General features: G+C 41.4%; 4 protein-coding genes across 6 annotated transcripts; 2 read left to right on the forward strand and 2 right to left on the reverse strand.

Moving 5' to 3' along the window:
* The first annotated feature begins 750 nt into the window (after window positions 1–750).
* LOC115670131 (calcium uniporter protein 5, mitochondrial-like) lies at window positions 751–3,915 on the forward strand. The gene is made up of 2 exons (XM_030591324.2): window positions 751–1,466; window positions 3,113–3,915. The coding sequence occupies exons 1-2, from the start codon at window positions 990–992 to the stop codon at window positions 3,590–3,592; spliced, it is 957 nt and encodes a 318-aa protein (XP_030447184.1). The 5' UTR covers window positions 751–989; the 3' UTR covers window positions 3,593–3,915.
* Window positions 3,916–6,505: 2,590 nt separating this feature from the next.
* Window positions 6,506–11,566, forward strand: LOC115670211 (sister chromatid cohesion protein SCC4). The gene is made up of 12 exons (XM_030591426.2): window positions 6,506–6,931; window positions 7,019–7,160; window positions 7,407–7,523; window positions 7,702–8,197; window positions 8,411–8,449; window positions 8,542–8,663; window positions 9,564–9,710; window positions 9,870–9,959; window positions 10,052–10,176; window positions 10,547–10,752; window positions 11,039–11,163; window positions 11,281–11,566. Exons 1-12 carry the CDS (start codon window positions 6,555–6,557, stop codon window positions 11,461–11,463), a joined length of 2,169 nt encoding a protein of 722 aa, XP_030447286.1. The 5' UTR covers window positions 6,506–6,554; the 3' UTR covers window positions 11,464–11,566.
* Window positions 11,567–11,826: 260 nt separating this feature from the next.
* Window positions 11,827–13,254, reverse strand: LOC115670212 (NAD(P)H-quinone oxidoreductase subunit N, chloroplastic). Its single transcript, XM_030591427.2, has 4 exons — window positions 12,734–13,254; window positions 12,515–12,631; window positions 12,333–12,418; window positions 11,827–12,217 (listed from the first exon to the last, which is right to left on the reverse strand). Exons 1-4 carry the CDS (start codon window positions 13,148–13,150, stop codon window positions 12,154–12,156), a joined length of 684 nt encoding a protein of 227 aa, XP_030447287.2. The 5' UTR covers window positions 13,151–13,254; the 3' UTR covers window positions 11,827–12,153.
* A 990-nt stretch (window positions 13,255–14,244) lies between these two features.
* On the reverse strand, window positions 14,245–27,963 carry LOC115670213 (probable LRR receptor-like serine/threonine-protein kinase At1g06840). 3 transcript variants are annotated; one of them, XM_056320003.1, is made up of 21 exons: window positions 27,627–27,963; window positions 27,036–27,225; window positions 26,617–26,767; window positions 25,641–25,712; window positions 25,445–25,516; window positions 25,101–25,244; window positions 24,933–25,004; window positions 24,719–24,790; window positions 23,101–23,175; window positions 22,059–22,127; window positions 21,910–21,978; window positions 21,687–21,758; window positions 21,346–21,432; window positions 21,192–21,260; window positions 20,527–21,023; window positions 19,497–19,655; window positions 18,431–18,714; window positions 17,191–17,242; window positions 16,682–16,932; window positions 15,253–15,387; window positions 14,245–14,821 (listed from the first exon to the last, which is right to left on the reverse strand). In XM_056320003.1, the coding sequence occupies exons 2-21, from the start codon at window positions 27,175–27,177 to the stop codon at window positions 14,477–14,479; spliced, it is 2,889 nt and encodes a 962-aa protein (XP_056175978.1). In that variant the 5' UTR covers window positions 27,178–27,225; window positions 27,627–27,963; the 3' UTR covers window positions 14,245–14,476. The 3 variants fall into 3 exon arrangements, with proteins under 3 accessions (XP_056175978.1, XP_056175979.1, XP_056175977.1); XM_056320004.1 differs by lacking the exon at window positions 27,627–27,963 and adding an exon at window positions 27,377–27,603; XM_056320002.1 differs by lacking the exon at window positions 27,627–27,963 and adding an exon at window positions 27,335–27,603.
* Between the last annotated feature and the right edge of the window lie 6 nt (window positions 27,964–27,969).

Consider the following 27,969-nt stretch of genomic DNA (forward strand, 5'->3'; position numbering starts at 1 on the left):
CTCGGGTGGGCCCCACGAATTCCACGATAGTGGTTGGTTCCGTCCCTTTCCTGCCGACTCCCCAATTTCATTACGTACCAACCGCGTTGATGTACGGTTCCCACGCCTTACCGTTCTGTTGACTTTTCTCGCTTCCGCAAATGCAAAATTTCCACCTCCTTCGAGATCCAAGATCAAAGCTAAAAAGCACAAAAAGCAAAGCGAGCCTTCCGCTAAAAAAATTGACCTAAAAAATATTAAATATTTCGAAATCCGTTTATTTCACAAAAAATAAATATTTTTAAAAAATGATAATTCGTATATTTCGAAATAATTAATCAATTGAAAGTAAGTATTTTTATGGACGATGAAAATATTTCTCGTTTATTCATTTTTGTAAGCAATACGAATGATTGTTTTTGGAAAATATTTTGCAAATCGCTCGCAGAACAAATAGTGTCCTGATTGTGAGATAGAAATCAATAATTTTACTATATTAAATTTACGAAAAAACAGTAAGATTTAATAAAATAGGATTAAGCATAAACCTCTCGAGCCCGCTCCGATACGCGCGCACAAAAATTAACGGCTCCGATCAACCGATCCACGCGATCGAACGGCCGAGATCGAGCCGCCCCGCCCGCGCGAATGCCGAAGTTAACCGTCGAACAATAAGAAAATACTATTATATCTCAGACAACTCAAAACCCGACGCAGGTCGGCATCGAAGCTATAAATGCAAACGGAGACCGCTCGAAGCTGACTAGATTCACCCATATCGATCGGGAAGCTACGAACGCGTCCAAGCACACGCATCGCGCGACCAAGGGAAGTGGATCTGACGAGGCGCGCGCGGCGAGATCGACGACGCGGGCAACCCACGAGAGCCCCCCGCCTCGGTAATGGACGGACGCCACTAAGGAAAGAAGGGACGGGAAGAGACGGAGAGAGTTTTCGCCGGAGCATTTCGTCGAGCACCTGAGGGCGGCGTCGTTCGTGGCCGCGAGAAGATGTGGAGGAGATGGCTGTCCTGTAATCGACCGAGGCTGAACGCCCTGGGCGCGGCGGCTTCCGGGTCCAGCTACGGCGGGGGCCACCGCATTTGCTCCGCCGTGCCGCCGCCGAGGCCGCCGGCGGTTTTCCGTTTGCTGAGCAGGGCGCTGTGCGTCGAGCCGGCGAGGAACGGAGGGGGGGCTTCGGCGCCGTCGCCGCCGCCGCCGCCGCCGTCTTCTTCTTCGGCTGGAGACAAGGATCCCATATCGTTCGCGGAGGCCAAGAGTCTAATGCGGCTGGTGAACGTGGAGGCCCTGAAGAAGAAGCTCGGGATGGAGGAGAAGGAGGTGATCGCGTACGAGGAGCTGCTCGAGGCGTGCCGGAGCATCGGGGTCGCCAAATCCCGGGACGAGGCCGTGGCCTTCGCCCAGGTCCTCGACCAAGCCGGGGTCATCCTTCTCTTCCGGGACAAGGTCTATCTTCACCCTGATAAGGTAATCTTGATCTTAGGGATTCGTATATGTCCTAGCTACCCTGATGATATCATTGAACTTGCTGTTGCTGGATCTAGGCTACTCTGTTTACAATACGTGCGATGCCAAAATGTTGCTCTTGGACTGGTGTAACAGAGCCCTATCATTTCCATTGCCGTTTTCTCTTACGGGGGTAGCTCTATCATGGTGATCTCAAGAATATCCTAGGGGTCTCAAGCTGCCTTATCTGGTCTCATACAATGTGCATAAGACCATCTTTCTGGGTTTTCAAATCTTTTGAGTGTTAAGAAGTATGTCGGAATGTACTTGTTGACCCCCACTAATTAGTTGAGCACTCCATCAGAGCTTAGGATATCGATTTAAAGTCTTGGATATTCCTTCTCCCGATCGCTTTGGCTGGTGGGAAATCTTGAACTCCAGTCTCCGGTTTTTTTCGACTATCCCGATTCCTTTGTGTTTATGATCCTCCTGAAGCAACTTCACTCATCTTATCAGCTGACATCTTGAACTCCATCAGAGCTTAGGGTATCAATTTGAAGTCTTTGGATATTCCTTCTACTGATCTTTTTGACCGATGGAAATGTTGAACTCCAGTCTCCGGTTTTTTCGAGTATCCCGATTCTGTCGTGCTTATGATTCTCTTAAAGCAACTTCACTCATCTTAACATCTGTTATCAATGCTTTTTTTCCTTTTATATGTGCCGTTGGCTATTTCTATCCACATGTTCATCAAGTATGACAATGTTTGTCTTGGTCTGTTTACACCCAGAGAGAGAGAGAGAGAGAGAGAGAGAAAGAGATATCTAGCTTTCTTTGACATTTTGCAGTTAACTACAATAATCCAATTTCAAGAGTAAAGGAAAAGATCTAACATAGTTACTTACACCAAACCTTAGAAGATGGAGAAATGTGTGTGTAGGTATGTTGACAGAACCGTGTTGAGGATTTCCCTTTTCGGTTTTGCCATTACCATTTTACTCCTCGTTATGCATTCGCTAATTCAAGATGGATGTACTTTTGACTTGCGATGAGAAACAATCCTCATGCTTTCCGGTGGAAACTTGTTTTGAATGTAAAGAATAGTGAAGGCTGCGTACTATCTAGTTTGTTTATTATCTACTAATAAATGAGGGGGAATAGTTCAATGCATAGCCTAAGCAGCAGATAATCTCTCAAGGACTATAATGGGTGTATTTATTTGCTTGGCGTATTCACTATATTCTTAGTTGAATCGGCGTACTGAGCTTTATTCAATTTGAACTCTGTGATGCATCCATACCATTTTAAGAAGCCACTCACCATTGAAATTCAGTCAATCCGGAGATCACCTAGAATTCATAGTTTTGATCAATTTAAGCTAAATTTAGTTGGTAGATCTGACCTTTGAAGCACAATTTTCTATTTGATTATCCATCTTCAGAGATAGATTTTGCGCTGTGGTAGTCCCGATCGGTCCAGGTTTGGTGGTGTATCTTTGGCTTATACGTGCAGATCTACTTTTGAGTGTCCATTTGTGTGGATGTTTTCTGTGGCACTGAAAGTTTGAAGCTTCATTTCATCTTTTGCCCCTGGATCTCTATACCCTCCTATTCAATTGTGTTGGAAACTAATCCGCCTGTATTTCATCTATTGTTTGCATGAACCAGGTAGTGGATCTGGTAAGAAGAGCTGTACCCATTGCTCTAATGCCTGATGACGACCCCTTGAGGGATGAGCTCAAGCAACTCCAGACGAGAAAGGAAGAAATTGATCTCTTGGCACACAAGCAAGTCCGCCGCATCCTCTGGACGGGGCTGGGGTTGTCTGTGTTTCAGGTCGGGCTTTTCTTTCGGCTAACGTTTTGGGAGTTCTCCTGGGATGTCATGGAACCTATTGCATTTTTCACTACAACCACGAGCATAGTACTAGGCTATGCATATTTCCTCTTCACGTCCAGAGACCCTACTTACCAGGACCTAATGAAGAGGCTTTTTCTCAGACGGCAAAGGAAGCTGTTAAAAAAGTACAGTTTCGATGTGGATAGATTCGTGGAATTGCAGAAGAAGTGCAAATCGCCTCTAGACGCCGGCACCTCCATTAAGAACCGTGTAGGCGTGGATTTGGATTTGGAAGATGCCTTGCGCTGAAAGGTTTTTGTTTTCAGCCGAGGCCTCGCTTTAAAGGTTGATGTCCTCCTCCTTTTTGGGTACTAACGTGCTTTGAATTTCTCAGCTGTAAACTTTCACTTTTCGGGCTTCGCCTGCTATTATTCGGAAGGAAACAACAAATTTACTCAGTTAGGAAGTATTGTTTTGTAAAGATGACTGCTAAATGTTCTCGTATTTTGTCGCAAACCGTCCCATGACCTCAAGGGACGCACCCGCCGTGTCCTGGAATTTCCCTGTCAAGCCTACGCTTTTGGCTTGTGCTATAATTCCTACGTGCCCTGAATTCGATCCTATGCTTGTTCTGTTCTGTGACCCAAGTAATTGTAGTGCGCATCTGGTTCAAGGAGAGACATAACAAAAGGTTCTGTACTAATAAAGGACACAAAAGGAAAGACAGAAACAGAGAACCTTAGAGCAAGTTTAGTTCACTCCTCAAGTGAAATGCACGAAGATGGGAGTGATGGCATCGTGAGGATATTGGCAATTTTTCCGTCCTATATGGATCACTCCCCGGGTTAAGAGCAAAAGCTTGTTGCCATAAGTGCCTCCAAAAGCCAATTGTAATACATAAATAATCGTCGATCAAATTATGTGCATATGATCAAATACATGTGATATCTTATAGTCGGAGTGATACGTATTATATTGTCGTGACAACCTTCTTCTTTTTTTTGGTCGAAGAGAATGCCGCTCTTCAATAAGTATAATAGATAGTTAAAAGGGAAAGTTCCAAATAAAGGTAGAAGTGTCCTCATTTTTTAATGAAGGGCTTGAAGTGATTATGACGGATTTAAACAAGAGCTTAAAGTAACAATGTCAATTTCAAATAAAGGCCTAACCTTGCATTTTGGTCCAAAGATATTTTTATCCTAAATTTTAATTAAATTAGATTACAACTTAAGAAAGTTAAGAGCTTTTAAAAAAGAAAAAAAATACATGCCCCATTGTCGGTGGGGCGCTGGCTGACTAAATATTCTGGCCTGTGGCCACCGCCCCATCGTTGGTGAAACATCGGCAATGGTCAGTGGGGTCGCTAGCCTTCACCGAGGCGATAACCTTGGTTCTCTAATCGGCAAGGGTCGTCGCCCGTCGCGGATGCCCCATCAACGATGGGGAAGATGGGGTAGCGGCCACGGACGGAAGGCCTAGGTTTCTTTTTTTGTGCAAGTGTTTTCTTTTGTTAGTTTTAGCTTTTTTTCTTTTTTGAGTTTGTATTTTTATGGAATTTTTTTTGGATATTTTATCCTCATTTAATTAAGATTTTGTGTTTAGGATTCAGATTAAAACAATATCATTTTAGTGTTTTAGTTAACTTTAATGCCACGCAGGACGCCATGTTGGAGAAATAAAACATTAAAAAAATCATGCTAGTATTTTTCGTTAGTCAAATTAAATAGAGTTAACAAAATGACTCAATTTTTACACAAAATCAAATCTTAAGCAAGGCGGTCCTCACTTGTGACTTTTGAGGGGGATCTTGCCCGTTGGGCCTATATTTAAAATAGGAAAAACGCCACAAAAAATCTCAAATTATGTCACTTGTGATAAATTTACCCTGATTTTTTTTTGGGTTAATACCACGAAAAACCCTAAACTGGTATACTTGTGACACATTTACCCCAAACTATTTTTTGACCATAAAAAACCCAAGCCGTACACCTATGACAATTTTACCAAACTATTTTTTGACCATCAAAACCCTAATCCGACAATTTTACCTGACTTCCACAAAAACCTCATAATATGCGACAATTTTACCTGAATTAAAATTTTAATATTTTTTTATTTTTTTCGAATTTTTTTATTTTTTTCCTTTTATTTTTTTCTTTATCTTCAACCTCTGCGTCTTCGCGGATCCGTGAGCGGCCCTCGCGGCGCGCGAGGCGGCCCTCGGCTTCCCCCTCTGCCGGTCGCGGACCGGCGGCGGCCGAGGTGAAGTGAAGAAAAAAAAAAAAGAAAAGAAAAGAAAAATAAAAAATTCAAAAAAATAATATTAAAAATTAGTTGGGGTAAAATTGTCGACATGGTTTGGTTTGTGATATGTTGGGTAAAATGTCATAATATGCTGGAGTTTTTTATGGTCAAAAATAGTTTGAAGTAAATGTAGTGTCTGGTTAGAGATTTCGTTTATTAACCCTTTTTTGACACGAAAAACCCCAAACTATGCCACTTGTAACACATTTACCCCACAATACATTTGTCCATGGGCATTTTTGTCTTTTTCTTTTTTTTTTTTTTTTTTTTTGTTTACTCTTCCCCTCTGCCGGGCGGCCCTCGTCTGACTTCGGCAAGGGCTGCCCTCGTCGGATCTGGCGTCGGGTGACCCTCGCCGGCGTCGGGTGACCCTCGCCGGCGTCGGGCGAGGGCCGCCCTTGCCAAATTCGGCGAGGGCAGCCCTCGCCTGAGTCGGGCCTGTCCAGGCGAGGGCAATCCTCACCCGACGCAGGTGAGGGCCACCCTCGCCGGCTTCCCTCCGCTGACCACGGCAGAGGGAAAGAGAGAAGACAAAAAAAAAGAAAAAAAAAGAAAAAAAAGACGAAAATACCAATGGACAATGTATCGTGGGGTAAATATGTCATAAGTGGTATAATTTAAGATTTTTCGTATCATAAATTTTTTTTTGAATAAATTTATCATAAAAGTTATAATTTGAGATTTTTGGTGGTGTTTTTCCTTCAAAATAAGATCTATTTCAGCTTCTGTTTTTAGGTCGGGAGAGCAAGTACAGGATCACTAACCTCGAGCCAGGACATCTTGGTACCGTTGACTTGAATTTGACCCGACGATGATCATTTGCGACGGGACGAGACATTAGCCGCGAACTCCGGCCGACCACGACGGCCGTATCTCCTCCACTTCTCCCCCGGGTCTCCCTCGCCGGAAGGAAGAGACAGAGACAGAGAGAGAGAGAGAGAGAGAGAGAGAGAGAGAGAGAGAGAGGATGGAAGCGGCGGCGGAGGGGCTGTGGGGGCTGGCCGACTACTCGGAGCGGCGAGGGGAGGTGGGGCATGCGATCAAGTGCCTGGAGGCGGTGGTGCAGACCCCGACCTCCCTCCTCCCGATGGTGGAGGTGAAGACCCGCCTCCGCATCGCCACCCTCCTCCTCCGCCACTCCCACAGCGTCACCACCGCCAAGTCCCACCTCGAGCGCTCCCACCTCCTCCTCAACTCCATCCCTTCCTCCTTCGACCTCAAGTTCCGCTGCTCCAGCCTCCTCAGCCACTGCTACCACCTCATCGGCGCCATCGCCTCCCAGAAGACCATCCTCCACCGCGCCCTCGACCTCGCCTCCTCCCCTCCCGCCGCCTCCTCCGACCCGTAAAATTCCCCCCCTCCCCTCCCCCGCCCCCTTCCTCCTTCATCTGTTTGCTTTCTCTTATTGGGATTCCTTTCTGTTTCTGGAAGGGTCGCCGCCAAGCTCTGGTCCTGCAACTTCTACTCGCAGCTCGCCAACTCTCTCATCATCGAAGGGGACTTTCGCAACTCGGTGTCCTCCTTAGAGAGCGGGCACCGGTTCGCCGCCGAGCTGGGCTACCCAGAGCTAGAGGTTGGTGTTCTGCATCGATTCCGGAATTCGAGTATCCGGAGTGCTTGATTTCGCTGGCAATTTGTCGTGTTTCGATGCGCGTAAGATTGGATGAATAGCCTAGCATGTCCTCAAATCTTTTCGTGCATGTATGGGGGAGAATCTGCGGCGTTTGGGTTTATTTGAATTTTACTTTTTCGATGAGTTTGAGGGACACGGTGTTTGCAATTGTTCTGACTCCCTGTTTCGGTGTGATGGATGTATCAGATGTTCTTCGCGACATCTGTTCTGCACGTGCACCTGATGCAATGGGAGGATGAGAGCACCGTAGAAAGAGCTGTGCATAACTGCGACAGGGCTTGGTCCTCCATTCAGCTAGATAGAGTAAGTTTGGGTTTGGATCCGTAGGATGGATACTACCATTCTTACTTTCGGTATGCACATCAAGCGAACTTCTGATATATATGGTTTTGATTCGCTATCTGTTTCTGGTGCAAAGCATTCTTGAGTTCTCATTAAATTTGGTTCTTTTTTTCTTTTGTATAATTCCAAACTCCAAAAGCGAAAAGGCTCCCTTGGTCTACTGTTTTACAACGAGCTGCTGCACATCTTCTATTGTCTTCGGACTTGTGACTACAAGGGTGTTGCAGAGCACGTTGAAAGATTGGATAATGCTATGAAGGCTGATTCGCAAATGACGCAGAATATACAAGAGCTAACAAGAGAACTTGATGCTTTGGATCAACGTCTCTCCCAGCCTGACCTGCACCCGAGGGATATATCAGCGTTGTCTAAAAGACAAGTACAGCTTCAAGAGCAGCTGAAAAGCATGACTTCTGTAAATTCATCTGGGCCTCTGGAACCAGATCAATATATCAATATAAAGCAGCTGTGGGGAGATAAGCTGGAGCTGGCCCCTCCTCCCATGAATGGGGAATGGCTTCCTAGAAGTGCTGTGTATGCACTTGTTGATCTTATGGTGGTAGTTTCTGGACGTCCAAAAGGACTGTTCAAAGAATGCAGCAAGAGAATCGAATCTGGCATGCTTATTGTCCAGGGTCAGTGCTTCTTTGATACAATTCCTTCCATTTGTGTTAGCAAGGTCATCTTTTTGCCAAGATCAGCTGCATGTGTAATCCCTTTTGCTAATCACTCCAGAGTCAACCTGAAAACTAGCTTGCATGATTCTGTCGTCTTACTTTGTGATATACATATGTCTGCTCTAAGAAAGCACACAAGTTCAAATAATCTGAATCATGTAATTTTCACAGATGAGCTGGTGAAGCTAGGCATAACTGACAATGTGAAAGGTAAGCTCCTGCTTGAACACCAGAAAAGCTGGGCACCTTTCCTTTGCATAAAGCTAAATGATCTTCCTGCTTCAAAATTTCTTTTTTGGCAGAGGTGGATTTGCAACATTCTGCTATCTGGATGGCTGGTGTATATTTAATGCTGCTGATGCAATTTCTTGAAAACAAGGTGGCTGTGGATCTCACACGATCTGAATTTGTTGAAGCGCAGGAGGTTGGTGGCTTGCCTTGAGAATTTTGTGGAATTTGAAAGAATAAAAGAAATGGTTTTTCTGTAGGAAGTGAAAATAAACTGTTTCTAGGTCGATAGTCGATACTTGGCTTTTCCCAGAACTGCATCATTTACACCGCGTGTATAAAGTCCATGGAATTACCGAGGAATGGGATTCTAGTATAAATAGAGAATACGGGGCCAAAAAATGGATTTGACAGCATCTGTGATTCTTTAAGATTTGAATCTGGTATTGCTCTTTGGTGTCCCCTTCTTTATAAAGAAATTCAATGACTGGAAGTTTGGTTCTATTTACTCCTTTTCATCTCTTTATAAAGCTAAGATCACGTGGCTCGGGGAATAATAAGCTTATTTGGACTCTCTGCAAGAAGTAAAGCTTTTCTATAATCTTATTATGTAGCTATTGGTAATTCTCTATCGGAACTTTCAGCCACTTTCCTTATCAAGCTGTTTGACAGTCCAATGGATTTTGCTGCTTGATCTGGACTCGAGGGATAGAACAGCATTGTCTTAAAAATATTGAAAACATGAGAGAGAGAGAGAGAGAGAGAGAGAGAGAGAGAGTTTGGACTCTCTGCAAGAAGTAAAGCTTTTCTATAATCTTATTATGTAGCTATTGGTAATTCTCTATCGGAACTTTCAGCCACTTTCCTTATCAAGCTGTTTGACAGTCCAATGGATTTTGCTGCTTGATCTGGACTCGAGGGATAGAACAGCATTGTCTTAAAAATATTGAAAACATGAGAGAGAGAGAGAGAGAGAGAGAGAGAGAGAGAGAGAGAGAGAGAGAGATCTTGGTTTCTTTGTTTCTTACTATTTATGATCACCAAAATTGTTATCTCACAAGCTAAGAAAAACTAAGACTGGCATCTATATTTGCAGGCTTTGGTGCAGATGAAGAAGTGGTTTACACGCTTTCCAACTATCTTACAGGCTTGTGAGAGCGTAATTGAAATGCTTAGGGGCCAATACGCCCATTCAGTTGGCTGTTACAGCGAAGCTACTTTTCATTACATTGAAGCAGCAAAGGTTTGTCTTCTGAACTAACCCTTAACCGACTGTGGTGAGAGTTGAGTTGTAATTATTACGGTCTTGAAAAATTGCTGGGGAATTTTACCACTAAATAACTAAAATGCTTGTTTACTTGCACCAAATTTTAAGCTAACTAAACTGATGATAAACTTTTAGATAACTGAGAGCAAATCAATGCAAGCAATGTGTCAGATTTATGCAGCTGTCTCTTACATTTGCATTGGAGATGCTGAGTCCTCTGCACAGGTAAATGATGAGATTGCTGACATTTTGGCTTTTGTCATGTCATGATGCTCCTGATGGATTAGACTCTAATACTTGTTATTGTTTCCATCCAGGCACTCGACTTAATTGGGCCTGTTTACAGAATGATAGATTCTTTCACTGGAGTTCGTGAGAAAACCTGTGTCCTGTTTGCTTACGGTCTTCTGTTGATGAGGCAGCATGATTTACAAGAAGCTAGGTAAATTTCTTGCCTCCTTGAGATTTCTTTCCCGAGTTTGGGTAGGATGCTTATTGATGCGACTTTGGAGGGAAACTAATGCATTAAAGAGAAAGGAGAAGGAAATTTAGAAATTTTCTCTGATGATGGAAATGGATATAGCGGTAGCTGTCTCTGATATTTTCCTGTTTCAGTCGCTTACCATTGATATCGTTATTAATATTTTGGATGATTGATCGTTTTGTATCTAAAACTGTAAAGGAGCATTGCCATTCAATCTACTCAAATTATTGATACAATTATGCAAGTATCATTGGAGCAACTAATCAAAATGCAGAAAATGTGTTTATTCCTTCCCCATCAGCGAAGTAAATGGTTGTCTTTGGTTCAGGAATCGGCTAGCGAGAGGATTGCAGTTGACACATTCTCACTTGGGGAATCTTCAACTTGTTGCGCAATATTTGACAATTCTAGGTAGTCTAGCACTTGCCTTGCATGACACTGCACAAGCCAGAGAGATCTTGAGATCTTCTCTTACATTGGCGAAGAAACTTACTGATATTCCCACTCAGATTTGGGTATTATCTGTACTAACAGGTATATTTTATCCCATTCTAGTTTACACAGACTAAATTCGTTTTCTTTTTGGTTATTCATATACTTTCTACATGACCTTTTGTCGCCTAGCATGGTTCCTTGGTAGTTAGCTTTAAAACACTTATATTCTTGAGATCAAACGTACAGCAATGCTGACACTTGATGTGAGGCATGCACATCTCACCAGTCTTCAATAATTGGAAGCAATTTAGCTTTCATAGGCATTGGTATAGTTTAGACTCCCTGGACCTAATTGCTTTTTTATGTGCACTATATTCGAGTCCAGCCTTGTATCGAGAATTAGGGGAGAGAGGAAATGAGATGGAGAATGCTGAATATCAAAGAAAGAAGGTTGATGATCTGCAAAAGAGACTTGCTGATGCTCATTCGTCTATTCACCACATTGAACTGGTAAGATCATCTCTTATGCCTTTGTACTTAAGCCCTGTCATGATGAGCAGAGGGACGTGACTGGCAGTTAAGTTGTAGGAATTGAAACTGATTGTCATCTTTGCGTATCCTAAACAGATTGATAAAGTGAAACTTGAAGTTCAAAACTATCATGAGCTTGATGTCAAGCGTGCTCTCGGCTCATCCATGGGAGTAAATCTCGACATCCCAGAATCTGTTGGTTTGTCAACCCCATTACCGACTTCATCATCAAGGCTAGTGGATTTGGACACTGGGAGACGTGGGAAGAGAAAACTTTAGAATACGATTTGTAAATTCTTTCCTTTTGGAATAGATTAGTACAAAAGAATATGGGATACATGTGTATCATAAGCTGTGCAATTGAAAATTCATTCCTAACTAATTCTCCTTGTAGCAATGTTTCTTGTGTATCATTTATGCCACTTCCTTCGTGCCTTAATGCATTATTAAGTAACCCTTTACTGCTCATCTGTTTCTTCGAGTGTTGTTTTCTCTATCTTCTGAAAAGATGCACTATTAAATTGGGTGAGGTCCATAGCATGAGAATGTGATACCGCTATGCTTTTCCTTTACCGGCTCAGGTGTGATTTTTTCGTGATCCTCCGTCTGTTAGTTGATTACATGATAGGAAATCTAATACAATGGATGCAACAAACAGTATCTTCCTTGCTTATGCATTTTTCCGGGTGGTGATACATTTAAAAAAATATATGCTCGTTTGGATTCCCTGAGTAGATAATCTAAGAGCAATAAATAGCAAAAATAGTTGTGTCCACATTTGTAGTTTCTGCACAGGTTACAGCTTGCCGAGGACTGTATCGATTTTCTGATGCTTCTCCTTGACCCAACTAAGAGGTCCTCAGACAATAGCGAAGTCGGAGCAATCGTTGCCTGGAAGATTGTAAATCATCTACAGTGCATTCCCGAATTCTGCAGATATCCTTACTGGTGCCTCCTGGCTGGGGTTGATCATGATTCGGTATCTGCAGTCAGGCCGGCGATTTCTTTAAGCGGCTTCCACATGACCTTTCGCCTGCACATGCATTTAAAAGAAGCAGCTTAAAGCTAAATCTCATGGAGCGATGGAATGTGGAACTGAATCGCCCTTAGTAAAATACTTTCAGACGGCTATAGGTTTGTGCGTCTACCAGTTTCCGCATTCAGCGATGACCCTGACTTTTGGCCGGAGCGTGGGAAGTAAGGCTAGAAACTGGAGCTCGGATTTGGACAGAACCTGCAGAACAAGAAGAGTCATGTGGTATCAACCATCAATACGAGTTGCCTATACCTCCAAAGAATTCAGGTCGAGGAGGCTCACGTCTCAACCTACCTTGGCCTCGATTATCCAGACGACTAGGCCTTTGGCATCAGGGGGTAGCGCGGCGAGCCTGTAATCCACTTCCGGTGGGAAATACCACCTTGCTATGGGCTGCTTCCCGACGTGCGCCTACCTCTCCAATGCAAGAGTGGGATCGCAGTCAGGAGGGTGTCCGAAAGGACGAGATTGCGACTGAGAAAGAAACGGAGCTGGGGAAACTCGTAAGCTTACAGGGCAAACAGGGTGAATCTTGGTGAGAGTGGTCTCGGGGTCGCCGAGGCCTCGAGCCGTGAGGTCGAGGAAGTAGTAGCCCTGGTACCTGAGGCGAGCGAGGTAGCGGCCCTCATAGCCTCCCTCGTGAGGCGTGTAGATGGCGAGCGCTTTGTGCTCCTCGACGTCCGAGAGCCAGCGGCCGAGGTCGGGCTTCAGCAGATCGCCTCCAATGAAGTCCCCTATTCCGATCCCGCTGCATCTTACAGGTTCGACCCTGGACCTTCTCGAAGGCCGTCCTTGTCCCATGCTCACCCTCGTCGCATTCAGCTGTTCGACGATTGTCCCCAAAACGACACGGTTGTCCAGGCATTGCTTGCGTGGCCGGAGACCGGTGCCAGCCGGCGTGGCGCAGTTGAAGCAGGCAGCAGCTGCCATTTTGCTTATCCCTGTGGGAGACTTACAGTCCAATGGAGGAAGAGGGCGAAAACTGAGAAGAGGCTCGAGAAGTGAGCAATGTGGCTTTCAAACATTGAGACGTCGCATGCGCGGTGGAGAAACAAGATAAGGAAACGACCACGGCCACGAAGACTGACTGGACCCACGTAGGAATTCTAGTATATACTGAACACATTTATAGTTATATTAATGTGATATATCAGAGGTTTTTATGCAATAGTAAGGTTTCCTTTTACTACTTTCTGTCCATGTGATTAAAAATATCAAGTAAAATGCTAATATTAACCCTCAAAGAATTTAAGCATATGGTATTGATTCATTTCTTTAGTTAAGTCATTATATCCGGGGTATGGGATGGCATGGGTCACATTCTAGTGATAAAAAAAGGGTGATTTTTGGGGCATCTGCAGAGTCGGATGTCTGGGGAAAGTGTGTTGACTAGTTTTAAATAGCAAGAGTAGATTACTTGAAGGAAAGGAATTCAAGATCCAAGTAACAAATGCCTACAAATTGAGGAAACTTGTTAGCCTAATCCTTGCTTGTGCTAGGTCCGGTCGAGCCTGAGAAATCGACACGTCGTTCTTTATAGCATGCGAGCTTGAGTCACAAAGTTAGGTTCGACTTGTAATCTGAACCGTCCTGACGTGCCAATAGGGACAATCTAGAGGTGGATTAACCCTTGTTATCAACAGCTTCTCCCATAGTAATGACGAGGTTTCAGTTCAATCAACGGTTAGGCCGAGCACCTAGTGACATAGCCTGCTAATTCAGCTAGTTGTTTAGTCAAGTGTCTAGATGCAAGCTCTCGATAAGGTATGAGAACACGTAAAACCAAATGCTGGTTTTGAACTGAACACAACAAACGGGACAACTTCAAATCAGCTTGGCTTCGGTTGAGTGATTTGAACCCAGTTTGGCTGGACCTTAGCTAATGCATGGTTGAGTATTCAATTCTCAAGCCGCGTTAGCTAAGTAAAATAGCGGTCGGGAAACAAATGCATCCACCTTGATACACGCATGCAAAAATGCGAGCGCTGAGAGAGAGAGAGATCAAACAATATCTGAACAGACTAAGCAGTAACTTCCAGTCATCTATTACTGAGGATGAACAAGCATTGTGAATGACCTATAGGTCCTATACAACATATATTGGCGCATAAATGAACGAAAGCTAATTCAGCTGCTCTGAGGCATCTTGGAGTATAGATAACTACATCATCAGCAAACTAATTAAGGTCCATCAAGCTATTTTTGCCTAAGTTTCCTAACAAAAAAAGGAAGAGGGAGAAAGACGGCGAAACGGCTTTATCTGGGGGTGACCGTCGGAGTAACTCCACTGATGAGGTCGCTGCCAGAGACGTCATATGACATATTAGGATTCATTATCTCAGAAGAAGAAGACGGCGGTGTCATTTTATTTGTAGCCTCGATCGAGAAGGACTCCGTCGTCCTACCATCTAACCCGGGTGCCAAAAGCCATATGCTTTCCAGCTCGCGCACGACATCTGCCATTGAAGGCCGTGCATCTGTCTCGTCTTGGCAACATTTGAGGGCCAACATCAGGAACTTCTCGACGCATTCTGAAGGATAAGATCCCATGCTTCCATCAACGATAGAGAAGGTGGTGCCAGATTGGTGTGCGATATTCACCTGCCATGCCAACTAAAAAGTTGAAACATACTAGAATACGGTGTAACTGATGTATTGCAATTCTATTACTAAGTATCAAATTGTACTAAGACTCCATAATCTTGGTCACAGAATGAATGCACTTTTCGGTGTTCAACATAATGTAGAGCCCCACGATACTCAAAGCTACTTTCAGATCAGGAAACAAATTACGAAGTCAGCACAATCAGGACCCACTTCAAAGCCTTCGACTGTCCTGCGAACCTGTTTGCTCCCACGTACACATGAGAAAAAATCTCATGCAATAGAGCCGATATAACAAAATGAACACTACTTGCACTCGCCATCTAGCACATACTCTCTTTCGAGGCAACCTTCCATATTGTTTGATAATTTCCACATCATAGCTATCTTTGACGTCATGGGAAAGAACTGAAACAGTATGATATTACCTCACGGACAATGTTTTTGCCATGCGAGATGGGCTGCATCCCGGTCAATAGCTCCAAGAATACGACACCAAGGCTATAAACGTCGCTCTTGTCCGTTAATTTATGAGTCAGGAAGTACTCCGGGTCGAGATAACCCTGCAAATTTGACATAGACAAGACACTCATATTCCCATCTGGTAAACCATGATCAAGCCAAATTCTAGAGAGGAGCTTGTACATTTGCATAGAAGAAAGAGAGCAACAGGGCAAGTAAAGAAGAAAGAGCAAGCAAATAAACTCTTTTGGAGATTGAATAGCTAAATTGTGATGCATCAGCAGTGAAATCGAAATTAGTAATATATGCCATACTGCGAACCAGAAGTAATTTCCCAACGTCCAAGTCAGTTAAATCTTTAGGATACCGTCAGCATTGAAAAAAGAATGCCATTCTTCACTTGGGCTGAGATATATTGATACTCAGTAACAAGAAATTCAGTATATTGACTGCATTTTCTTCTGTAATCTGACCATTCCTTGTCACATATTCATTAGCTGTGTATAAGTTCCAAACCCAATACCCTCACCACAATAATTTGTCTTTGATCTCTGACGTCTCAGTGACATATAGTAAATACATGTAAGCAGGTGTTGACCTCTTCTACTATTCTCGGGCATAGCTGATTCAAGTTGTTAAGGAGTTCTAGAATATCCCGCATCGCTTATGTATTGGGGTTTACGATGGCGTTATACACGTCTCCCGCCACCTTATAGCGGGCCAATTTGTTTACAATTTAGTAAAAGCAAAAGAATACTTCTTTGCTTTCTCGCCAAAATAATTTGGAAATATTATATATGAATCTACGTGTCAACATTTATATTTATATATTGTGAATGTTTTGGCTGTTTTGGGTTAAAAAAAATTCAAAATACGTATGTCGCTAAATTTAGGTTAAACAAAAAGGATAAAGTAAGAATCTATTCAAACACACACTTAAAGCTTTTGGGTTAGACTTGCTGACACTTTCTAATGGATGATCGTTAGTGTAATCGAGTCGAACCATTTCAAGAATACAGTACCTGAAGTTTAGATACAACAATTGATTGAAAGTAACTCTTGACAAAATGAGCAAATGGCCCTCCAATTTCTCTTGAATATATTCCTCAAATAAGTCCTACTACTCTTTGCTAACTGACAAGTTAACTACAACGAGGAAGTGAACTTTTCTCACAGAGAAACTCAGACGACTTGCACCAAAAACTGTTATATGGCAATAAGCAGATATTCTTGGCAAATCAGACTTATAAGGTAGCTCTAAAGGCAGATGTAGAATTGAGACCGACGACCATTTATGTAACAAACACCAGAAAAACTTGCACAAATCAGAGAACATACATAAACCAAATCAAGCAAAGCTTGGCAAATTGCTAATATAGGAGAAATAGGTCTTACAGGAGTCCCCTTGACCACCGTCGACACATGACCTGGTACAACGCCTTCAATATCCGGAACAGGGGCAAGTCTCGATAGTCCAAAATCAGCAACTTTAGCAGTAAACTTTGAATCCAACAATATGTTACTGGCCTTGATATCGCGGTGGAAAATTGGAGGATCTGCTTCTGAGTGCAGGTATAGGATGCCCTTGGCCGAACCAATGGCAACTCTCAGTCTCATCCCAAAAGAAAGAGGGTCTTTTGATCGACCTGAAATATAACAAGCAATGACTATTTAAAATTGGTAACTTCAGAGAACTGGTAACCAATTTTGAATTCTTCTATCAGAATATTCTAAGCATCAGATACAAAAGAGATAAAAAACAATTTCACAAAGTATTTTGCTATATATAAGGTTTCGACTTTCATCCATCCGTGGACTCCAGGGGAAAAAACGAAAGATAAGAAGAAGAACATTGACAAGCTGAATAAAATTGAAGACCATCTAAGAAGGCAACAAGAAAGTACCAGAAATATGATCTCGTAGAGTTCCGTTGGGCATGAATTCATATATCAACATCTGCATAACAGATATACAATAAATAAACTGATACTATCAAGTTCAACCTTTTGATAATCCTGAATTTCGAAACAGAGAGAATCGAGAAGATATCTCAATGAAGCCACGAGGGTAAAGGCAAGAAAGAGGACGGAGTTCATGTCCAAAATTCCACTTGCTATTGTTTTCGCAGACTTCGACTCATACTTGTAAAGCTGTAAAATATTTTTCGCGCCCTACTCTAAAACTTTTGGTGTAAATGGCGGCCTACATAAATTAATCTTAGCACCAGAGCTAGAGATCTCGAGTTCTATTGCTAACACCCTTCTTTCACCCATTTATGGGCTCCCTTTTATATGTGTTGGATTTTCGCAATTGCCATAGGCTTTTCATACGGCATTTGCGCTCTTCAGGCTTTCTCATCATTTTAGCATTCGTGTGAGGAAGAGTGTTAAGCTATAGAACATATTCCGCTCCGTATAACATTATCATAACATTATCATCCGACGCCCAAATAGGAGTCTTACTACCGATCACAAGTTGCTTTCGCTAAGTTCATTTGTAAATGGAGTATTGTTTTTCTCCTTTTTATAAGTTTAAAGTGGAGTATGATCTATATCTTTCCTTAGCATAAATAAAAGAAAAGCAAAAAGTTCTGTTATTTTATGTTTTATTCTCAGCCAATGAAGAGCAAAACTATCTTTTATTTTTTCCTAAATCCTTTTCTGACAATGCTGTTGGTTGCATTGTCATAGCAATGGAAATAGATCCACTTCCTATTTTGGTATTTTAAAGTCCCAGGTCCACAATTGACAACTTATTCAACCCAATCTCTTGAATGCATTCAAGTGATGTGAATGAATACATTGCACAATATCTAGATAGACTTAATCATTTCAATTACATGCAGAGATGCTGAGAACTTCCCTGGTGAGCAGTTAGATCATAAGAACAAAACAGGCTATCTCTCCTATGTGCACCTTATAATTAAATGACTAGGAAATGCTTGACAGATCTAACTAGCAAGCCATATAAGCTTACCTTCAATATATAACCTACAGGATCAGGAGCTACGTCGCATAAAATTGTACAGCGATCATCAAGTGCATAGAAAGAAGACAGTGGATATATTGCAATTGGATATGAGGCAAGCTTGAAATTTTGTAGACTCTATCAGTGTAGGATTTACAAATAAGGAATAACAAGTACCTGTTCACCTTCCTCATCACAATAGCCAAGCAAAGACACAAGGTTTCGATGGTGTAACCTTGAAAGAAGTTCAATTTCCGTCAAGAATTCCTTTTCACCCTGTAATGACCCCTCCTGTGCCCGTTTTATGGCCACAACTGTGCCATCAGCCAGAATTCCCCGATAAACCTTTCCGTATCCTCCTTGACCTACTTGAGTGGAGCTGTTGAAATTGTTTGTAGCCGAAGCCATTTCTCCGTAGCTAAAGCACTTCACACCATCAATTTTGATGGACGTCTTAGATACTGCAGGTGATACAGAGCAAAGTTACAGATATCATTCAGACATACAGTAACTCACCAACTAATTTGAACAATTTGCGGCTCAGTATTGCTCCGAAGTTAAAAATTTTCAGTATGAAGACTATAGAGTGCTCTTTAAGATACACATTCAAGTAAATTCAAGAAGAAAAAGAAAAAGTTGTTAATAAAGCCGCACAAAAGATATGATGAGCAAAGAATGACATCAATTTCAATATTTCGAGAAGACTTCTCAAGGGAATCCTCGTTGTCAAGAATATGCAATAATATGCAACTCGAAATACTCTCTCAATTAACAAAAAATCATCCATTGGCATATGATGTATCATCCTGCGCGTAATAAATAGTACAATCGGAAAACAAAAGGATGGGCCAAAGATTATTATCGAGAATCCGACAGCTGGACCCCCTTAAATAGCTATTGAATCTGTCCCAAAAAAAAAATTGGGCAAGAAGTCTTCCGGGATTTAAGCAGTAACTTTCTTGCCCAAGTTTGCTAGAGTCTTCTTATTGCCATCCTTAGAGCACTTAGAGAAAAACTATCGTTAAGGCGTAAAGCAATCATCAGATGGCCTCTTTCCCAGGATAGAGTTGCATAGTATGTTTTGCATGAATAAATGACTGGGAAAATTGTCTTTTGGCTACTGATCAACTCTTGACAAAAGGGAACATGTATCTGATGACATCAACACGTAACCAACCAAAGCTTTTAATAGACAGGGCGCAAGCATATGAAAAAATATTCCTCCACATTTTCTTATACTCACATTGGCGTCTCTTTGAAATTCCAGGATGGTCTCTCAGATGTTTCCTCACGATAAGCAGTGAAACAATGGCTGATAGTGTGACAGCCCCGGCAATGGCTCCCAGCGCTATGCCAACCAAAGCCCCTTTGCTTATGCCAGATGATGAGGCAGTTGGGAACTCTGTTCCAGAAACAATGAGACAATAAGCAAATCAATCATTAAAACGCAATGTAACTTCACGTTTGGGAGTGCAGTATAATCTGTGGGAAATGCACTGGGGTCGAAGTGACAACTATTACACACCGGGTTCTTGTTACACAACCATCATATTAAGGAGAAAGAACATGAATAAATACATCCAAAAGCATTTAATAAAAAACAGATAGTAGGGCAATATCTGCCGAAACCAGATTTAATGAGCTCAGGGATTATTTATACTCAGAGGTACACAAATATAGATAACCATTCGAGTGTCCCTTAAAAAAATATACAACGTCAAAAATGTTACAACTGATGATCAGCTGAAAAGATCCAGAGTTGGAGATATAAAGGGGTAAATATTAGAGAAGGTTCAACCTTTGGGTCCATTCACTCAGGTTAGTGCACTTCGATAGTTTCTTATAACAATCATCATGATTGCTTTCATCAGAAAACTTTGCAAGCAATCAGTCAAAAACCATGACGGCAATCTAACAAGGCATGCCAATTTCCGCATCATGTAGTGCATCTTATATCTCACTAACCACTAAGAGGCACTCGGTTGAAGTATTGACTTGCTTGAAATTGAATGTCAATGCAACGTGCGACAAAATTGAAATACAAAGACCCTGACCAAGAAAAAAAGATTCCACAATGTCCTTTCATGACATTGACCCTGGATGAAGAGAGTATTCTAACAACAGAAAGGGCACCAGATCACCAAAAAAGTGTGCAAAACAAACCATGGTGAATGAATGAAGAACTCAAATTCTTAGACTTTACCTTGTAAAATTAAAAAAGGAAAGGAAAAAAAGAACAGATGAATTTAATTAGAAAGTCATTGACAACTGACCTTCCTGGTAAGGCTCCAAAAGAGTGAAGTTCAGAAGTTCATAGGGTCCAAATAAATCACTGTCAGGAATTTTCCAGCCTGTGAACATGCTCCTGATTCTTACTAACTCACTTTTATTGAACAGATGGGAGGAGTCATTTTGAGAGACAGGAAAAATTTCTAAGTAAATCCTCAGCCGAGGTCCTTCTTCCCATGCAAAGGTATTAATCTGCACTTGATAGAGATACAAGTTGAGACCCCCTGACATGTACTGCATGAACGCATCCTCATAGGCATCAAAATACGAGAACCCTGGACTTTTCAAGCGATATCCAACTAGCAAAGGTAGAGCACAGAAACACGGAACAGTGGACAACACTGAATATTCATAAGGGGGCGGGCATGATTGAGTGGGACAGCCTTCAGATGTCGTGTTCTGCAAGCTATCTACACCCGAACTTTGAGATTGACAAAACTCAATAAGGTTGCTGTTCGAGCATAACGGGTTCCCCTGAAGCCTGCAGAGAAAATAATGCACAAAGTAGGAAGGTGATTATCTCTTCAACTCCATTCCCTGAAGTTACTGATTGCTGAAAACTTCAGATTCTTTTCAACTGGGCAGAAACATTTAAACCAGAACACTACGAAATGAGTGAATTTCAGGATGGGAGTGAGCATAGACAAACCAGACAGAGACATTTGGAGGAAGGCTAGTGCTACCCGAAATGTTGACAAATCGATTGTTCTGCAAATACCTGAAAAATTGAAAAGTTCATGCAACTCCTAAAAAAAAAGATTTAATAATTAAAGTTGAACAGATTTTCACATTCTCATTCTTACACTTCCAATCTTGCAGTTGCTTGGACAGACCTATTTTGCCAAATACCAGACGGTACAGAACCAACCAATGAATTATTTGCAAGTGACCTGCCACGGTGAATTATGGATAAAATTGAGCCATTTTCAATTAAGTAAATATATCAACTTGGCATGGCTACTTCCAATATGCTACTAACAATTTATCTTGACATATAGGTGAGATACTTGGAAAACAGTTAAATTTACTGAATCGCTGGATGCACCATTTGGGGAAAGAAAAAAGAACAAAAAGTCTTCTCTCAGTGGATAACCACATCTGCACAGTCACAAGACGTAATAGAGGGAACTGAAAGATTGCTTACAATCTCTGAAGGTTAACAAGCCCTGAAAAGTTGGCAGGAATAGTTCCGGATAGATCATTGTTTGATAGATCTCTGACAAGTTTTTGAGAAAATGAAAAACATCAGGACATTAGAAAAATCATATACTAAATTCCTGCAAAGTCTAAGAGATCGATGGAAGAAGGAAGGGGGGGTGTCGTGTGCGGGGGCTTTTTTCCCATCAATGAGTAAGAAGAAAACTTACATAGTTGTGATATTCTCCGAAAGTTTATTTGTTGGTATGGACCCATTCAGCTTATTGGAACTGAGGTCCCTGATGTCAAGAGCAGATAGTTTGCTAAAAAGGTTTTTCTCATTATATTTAATTGAAGCAGTTGAATAGTTATTTCTTACAGATAACCAAGATCTGGTATACTGCTCAGATCAGGAATTGTTCCTTGCAAGCTACAATTTCTCAAGCTCCTGAAAGGACCAACAAAATCATCGAGATCATTCCTGAACAGAATATACTACTTCACGTGGGTAATTTCTGATGGGAGTTGAAATAATTAGATGGAACAACAAATTTATATTTAAGAGACGGAACAACTAAATGAAGCCCACTGAGTGGGATAAGGCTTGGTTGTTGTTGGAACAACACTAGATGAAACAACATCATCATCTTCTATCTCACAACTGACCGAGACTGTATACCTTTTCTAAATATTAGAAACATGCCACCCCAACATTTGAATATCATTCTCCAATTTTTCTGAACATAAACACATAAAAGCTATCTAGTGAAAAGCCAACAGTTTGAACAGTTAAGATATTATGGCTGACACATTAGAGGAATGTTGGAGAATGATATGGCAATTTGTTGAGAATACATAGCACATGTGATTATCATCCTCGGCCATCCTCTACATAACATCACTCTTTGGTCCAAGATATCACCCTCGGCAAACCTTCAACGCTCACTCTCCTCTTCCCCTGTTATCCAATTCTTCTGTTGAGGTATCGATGTGTTTTGTTGAATAAAAAATTCGCAGTCACAAACTGTTAAATTACACCTAATCATGTTCATGTGAATTCTTAGGTCACTAAAAGGCAACTTACATGTAATCAGGTATGGAGAGATGGTTCGAAAAAGAAAAGAGTTATGAAGTGATCTCATGATAGACAGTCATAACACTCAAATTGGCTCTCTGCAAGCATAAAGAAACAATTTTTCACAAATCCGAAACTTACAGACCCAGGTGTATATGATCTGGAACAATACATCCATCCACCTAATTTGTTTTACTGGCTACTGAAAGAAAGGCACTAACTAGAAAATTTACGTACTTCATATCATTCATAGAGTCCGAAATGATTATATAGCATGAGTAAATTGGATTCATCTCGCAACTTTTTGACAATCTGAATCTAAAAGTACGGTACACAGAGAACTTACATCTTCAACAATTTTGACATGTTTACATAAGAAGGAGGAATTGTAGTCCCATCAAAGTGGTTGTTATCAACTTGACTGCAGACAAAGAAAAAAGACTTGGTTGGTAAGTTGCCTGAAGAAGGCTGTCAAAATAATTCGAATGTAAGAGTAGCTATCAGGACACCGCCAAGCAAATAATATAAGCTAGAAAAGAAGAAGTTCGACAGCAGTCTGCAAAATTCAAGCTAGATGTATTGTCAGACATCTTCTGATTCTGTACCAGCGTGGTTGTTAACTTTGATTTAAGCTTAACAATTTTTCATTTCATCAAAGAGCCTAACTAATTATCTGTGAGCAATGAGGTTAAAGTGAGATGGGACAAACTAGAAATCACAAAATACCATGAGTACGACATCTACTCACTTTGTCTTCACCTTGACATTTGGAATTGGATAAAACCACAAAGTTCTGTTTTTGCAGACCATGGCGAACATGAGGATGAAGTAAACTGATGTCCAAGAACTACAGAAGTTGCAAGCCATTACTTGCAAATGCTCATATATGTTCATAGAGTCCATTCCTATTTATGTACTACATACTGGAAAATCCGCCATTCCATGCAAAGTCAAGAGCATCAATACTTATAACCCAGCTTAAGTGACAGGGTCACCTCTCTTTCTGTAACCGACATTTTGCAAAGCAAAATGACTAGAAATTCATTAGACCTAATTTTGCCTCCTTATTGGCTTCTGCTTCTATGCTCACAAGACTTGACTTCAAATCTGCAATCTACAGATGTAACCTGTTGTCCGTGACAATTGCAAGCAAAAGAGACTACAACGAGGATATGCTACCCTTACCTCCCCTGCTAAATTAAATACAGACATACGGCTTTAAATCATAAAATTTCTACCAGTAAGAGGTACATTTTCATGTTTATAGGAGTTGTAATGAGTTCATCTTTCACCTTATGAACAAGCCTTTTTCTGCACTTTAAGCCTGACGCAGGTATACAGATATTGATCTACCCAAAGCTATATTTTCCCTACCACTTTATCTCACCTATCTCACCCGACTATATAATCTTCTCAAGAAAACCTTTCGAATTACTAGTACAAGAATGACAACTCAGATCTTAGATGGTCTTGGTACAGGTTAATGAACATCTTTAGTACAACTTTGACAAACAAACACTTTGTATCAGAAGACTTGTGACAAAATACTCCAGCAAATAGATATAAATATCTCCTTGCAAGTCCTACAGAGAGAGAGAGAGAGAGCGAGAGAGAGAGCGAGAGAGAGAGAGAGAGAGAGAGAGAGAGAGATGAATGAATGCAATGAGTCAAGTGCTGCGCGCATGCATATGTTTGTTTGCATGGATGCATGTATCTCATGAATGCGTGTGAAAGGGCACTTCATTCATGATATGTGCAAAATGTCACATTTCGTATCATGTTTATAGAAGAGCTAATTTTTACAGCAAGAAGACAATTAGCACTTGAATGGTCATTGAGATCTGACTTATGAGCAAACAACAATGTAGGAACAATATGATAACTGGAAGGAAGAAAATCAAAGAAAAATCGAATTTATTATGTCGTTAGTGGAATAAATAATACCCAGAAAGGAAACAACTTACAGTATAAGTAAGTTTGGCAACTCAGAGAACTCTGGTGGAAGGTGCCCGGATAAGTTATTATTGTCCAGCAGGCTGCAGAAGTTTGTCAGATGAACTGTTATTGGAAGAGAGACAGAGAGAGAGAGATCTGGAAAAGGTAGGAGATCACAAGCTCTAGAAAAATACTCATTATGGTGCCGAACAATGTCTTTGCTGTAATGAATGAACAACTTACAAGTGAACAAGACTTGGTAATCGCGATAGCTCTGGTGGAATCTGCCCACTCAGTGAATTATTGTTCATGTGGCTGCTCATGAAGGTAAAGAGAACCAAAAGATAAAGAACGGAATTGTGACAAAAACCAGCTCCAATTCTCAAAGTACATTTGATAAAATATACTCACAAGTGCTTTGTTTTATTTAAGTTTGCAAAAGATGCAGGTATTGGTCCTGATATGTGGTTCTGATCAATCTGAATTCTGTCCAGATTTGGAAGGTAACCCAGTTCATCAGGCAGCGGACCTGTTAAGTGATTTCCATTCAGAAGCCTGGAAGCAATTAATACCAAGAATAAGTTTCTTGCTCTTTTTTTTTCTGAGCCATCATATCAAATGTAAATTGAAAGATAAAGAAAGTAATAAGATGAATCAGAAAATTGTCAACCTCTCCACAGATTAAAATTGTACACTAAAACAGGAAAAATAAGTTCTTAATTAAAAGACTGTAGAAAAGTAAAATCTCTACTCACAAGAGTTCCAAAGATGTGATATTGCCTATCTCCTTCGGTATGCTGCCAGTTATGTTGTTCCACATAAAATCCCTTCAGCAAAAGATGAAAAATAAATAAATAAATGGTAAGAAATTGTTTTGACTTCTCACTGAGATTCTAAATGAGTCATTCATTCTAGAGTGGTGGAAGCAGTAATTAGGGAAAAATGCCTCACAGTATTTTCATAAAAGATAAGCGGCCGAGCTCTGGTGATAGTGTTCCTGATAGATTCAAATTAAGCAATTGCCTGCAAATCACCAAAAAAATAAATAAAGAATAAGTGCATACATTCATATGCACTTTGAAAGAACTTCAGCAAATGACTTACCCAATCTACGTTTCCTCAAAGTGAAATTACAAATTGAATATCGACATAGCATCAACTAGATTCTTGGGAAAGAAACTACGGCAATCACTCTTTCCAATATGAGTTGAGTTTGAAACAAAAATCTAAATGGAATACGAATAGTTGTGTCTATAAAACTAAGAGCAGATTACACAATCCACCCCTTAAGTTTGGCAACAGAACAACAGCCACCACTAGAATTTCAATAATACCGCTAACAATCGCATTAATAGTTACTACGGAAATCCAGGTCTGCATTTAACCTTACGAAAAACAACATTTGCCACACTAGTGCTGACAGGATGAAATATGAGCGCACATGTGGCCTAATTTTCTGAATTCCACTAAATTCAAGTAAAAGGCTAGATTATTTCTAGGATAACTAAAGGGACTCTCAGACCTCTATATGTATGAAAAAACCAATCCCCTCTCAGGTGAACGAATCTGTGAACCCCCTTATTTGACCCTGAGCTTCTCTCACCCCCTCACAACACAAGCACGTGCACCATGCTCCACAGAGACTCACATGTCTCCTTCTGCTTCCAGGTGGCTATGCAGGCAGATTCATAATGTACCGAAAGGGCCCGCAGATTATGTTGCCAGTTGATTGTATGAGAAAGAAAGAATGGAGAGGAAAACCACTGAACCAAATTATCACATTTGTTCTCATTGGTACATTTCTTTTCCCCGTTGATGAGCTTCTCTGGAAGCTAATTGCTTGTAGAGAGGGGAAAAGGGAAAAGGACTTATTAAGGAGATTGCCAACACAACTATAAGAAGGAGAAGAACGAAGAATGAATCATACAATTCTATAACATGTAGATAGCCATTTTCCAAAGTTCTGTTGTAGCACAAAACGCCTGTCCAGTTGGATGTACATGGGTCTCCTCGGTTCCAGTTGGTCAGATTCTTGTTTGGGTCGACCAAACTCCTCTTAATGTCCTGCAAAGCCTTCACTGCAGCAGGAAAACCGGCAAAACCAACATAAGCCTCTTCAACACATACGACTTTTAACATCGTTTACATGAGGTAACTATAACCGAAAGCAAGCATCGAGAAGCCCTCAGTCCAATCTTAACAGCACTATAGTCTAGTTGCTGCGGCAGGCGCACAAGCAAAAACTACAAAAAAGCAAGCACTTCCTTTTCTTCCAACCAGGACAAACAAGAAGTCCCAGAATCATAAAAAGTAAAGCTTAGATATGCCCAGATAACATATATATACCTTCTGCAGGGTCTGTAATGTGTTTCTGCGCTCTGGCAAGCAATGAAAACAAACAGAAACAGATGGCCAGAAATGCTCCATAAGTCGAAACTTTCGACTTGCTTCTATGAAGGACACAAAAATCCCCAAAACCATGCAGCATCTCTATCACCCACCGAGGAAACTTGTTACCCTGTCAAGATTTCTCCAGCTGAAACAAGAAATTTCGGAAACACACCTCAGCTGAAAGAAATAGCTCAACAACAACAAAAGATTCGAATCTCCAGCAAGCATGATTCAGTAGGAAAAGAAAAATCCACCTCGAAGCCAAAGAACTGAAAGTTATCCTATAAGACAAGAACCTTCAAGAACCAGAATGTTTTTCTCCACACACAGCATCAGAAGCAATAGTAAAATGGTTCACTTGAATACGCAGGTGGGGGAGCATTTATCCGCGTAAGAACTATAAGAAGTTCTTGAAACTAGTGACGAAAACACGTTCTCGTGGTTGTCCGACTCGGCAAGAGCTTCAAAGGCAAGACTTGAGGAGCATGAAAGCGAACTAAACAAATACATATACAGACATATACTAAAGAAAAGAGAAGATTCCACCTTAGGTGGGATGATGGGCCTCGTCTGACCAGGTCTACACGAGGGAGGAAAATGCAGGAGCAGCAGCAGCAGTTAATGAGGAACAGCATGACGATGACGACGAGGGCGACGAGGAGGGTGATAAACATCTCTTTCACCAAGAGGTAGATGGTCGAACATGAGTGTGAAAGAGAAACTATTTAAATGCGGCAGAGGGAGAGAGAGAAAGAGATGGCGGGAGTTGTTTAATGGGTGCTTGACTTTGCTGGTGCGAGAGTGGTTGTGTTGATCAAGGAAGCTTTTAAATTGCTCCAATGGTGGGGACGCGGGAGTTGTTTCATTCACAGTGACACAGAGCCTCTGG

Source organism: Syzygium oleosum, unplaced genomic scaffold (assembly GCF_021117445.2).
Source record: "Syzygium oleosum isolate NSW1041296 unplaced genomic scaffold, Sole_v2.1 Sole_v2.19, whole genome shotgun sequence".
In the NCBI taxonomy this organism is placed as follows: domain Eukaryota; kingdom Viridiplantae; phylum Streptophyta; class Magnoliopsida; order Myrtales; family Myrtaceae; genus Syzygium; species Syzygium oleosum.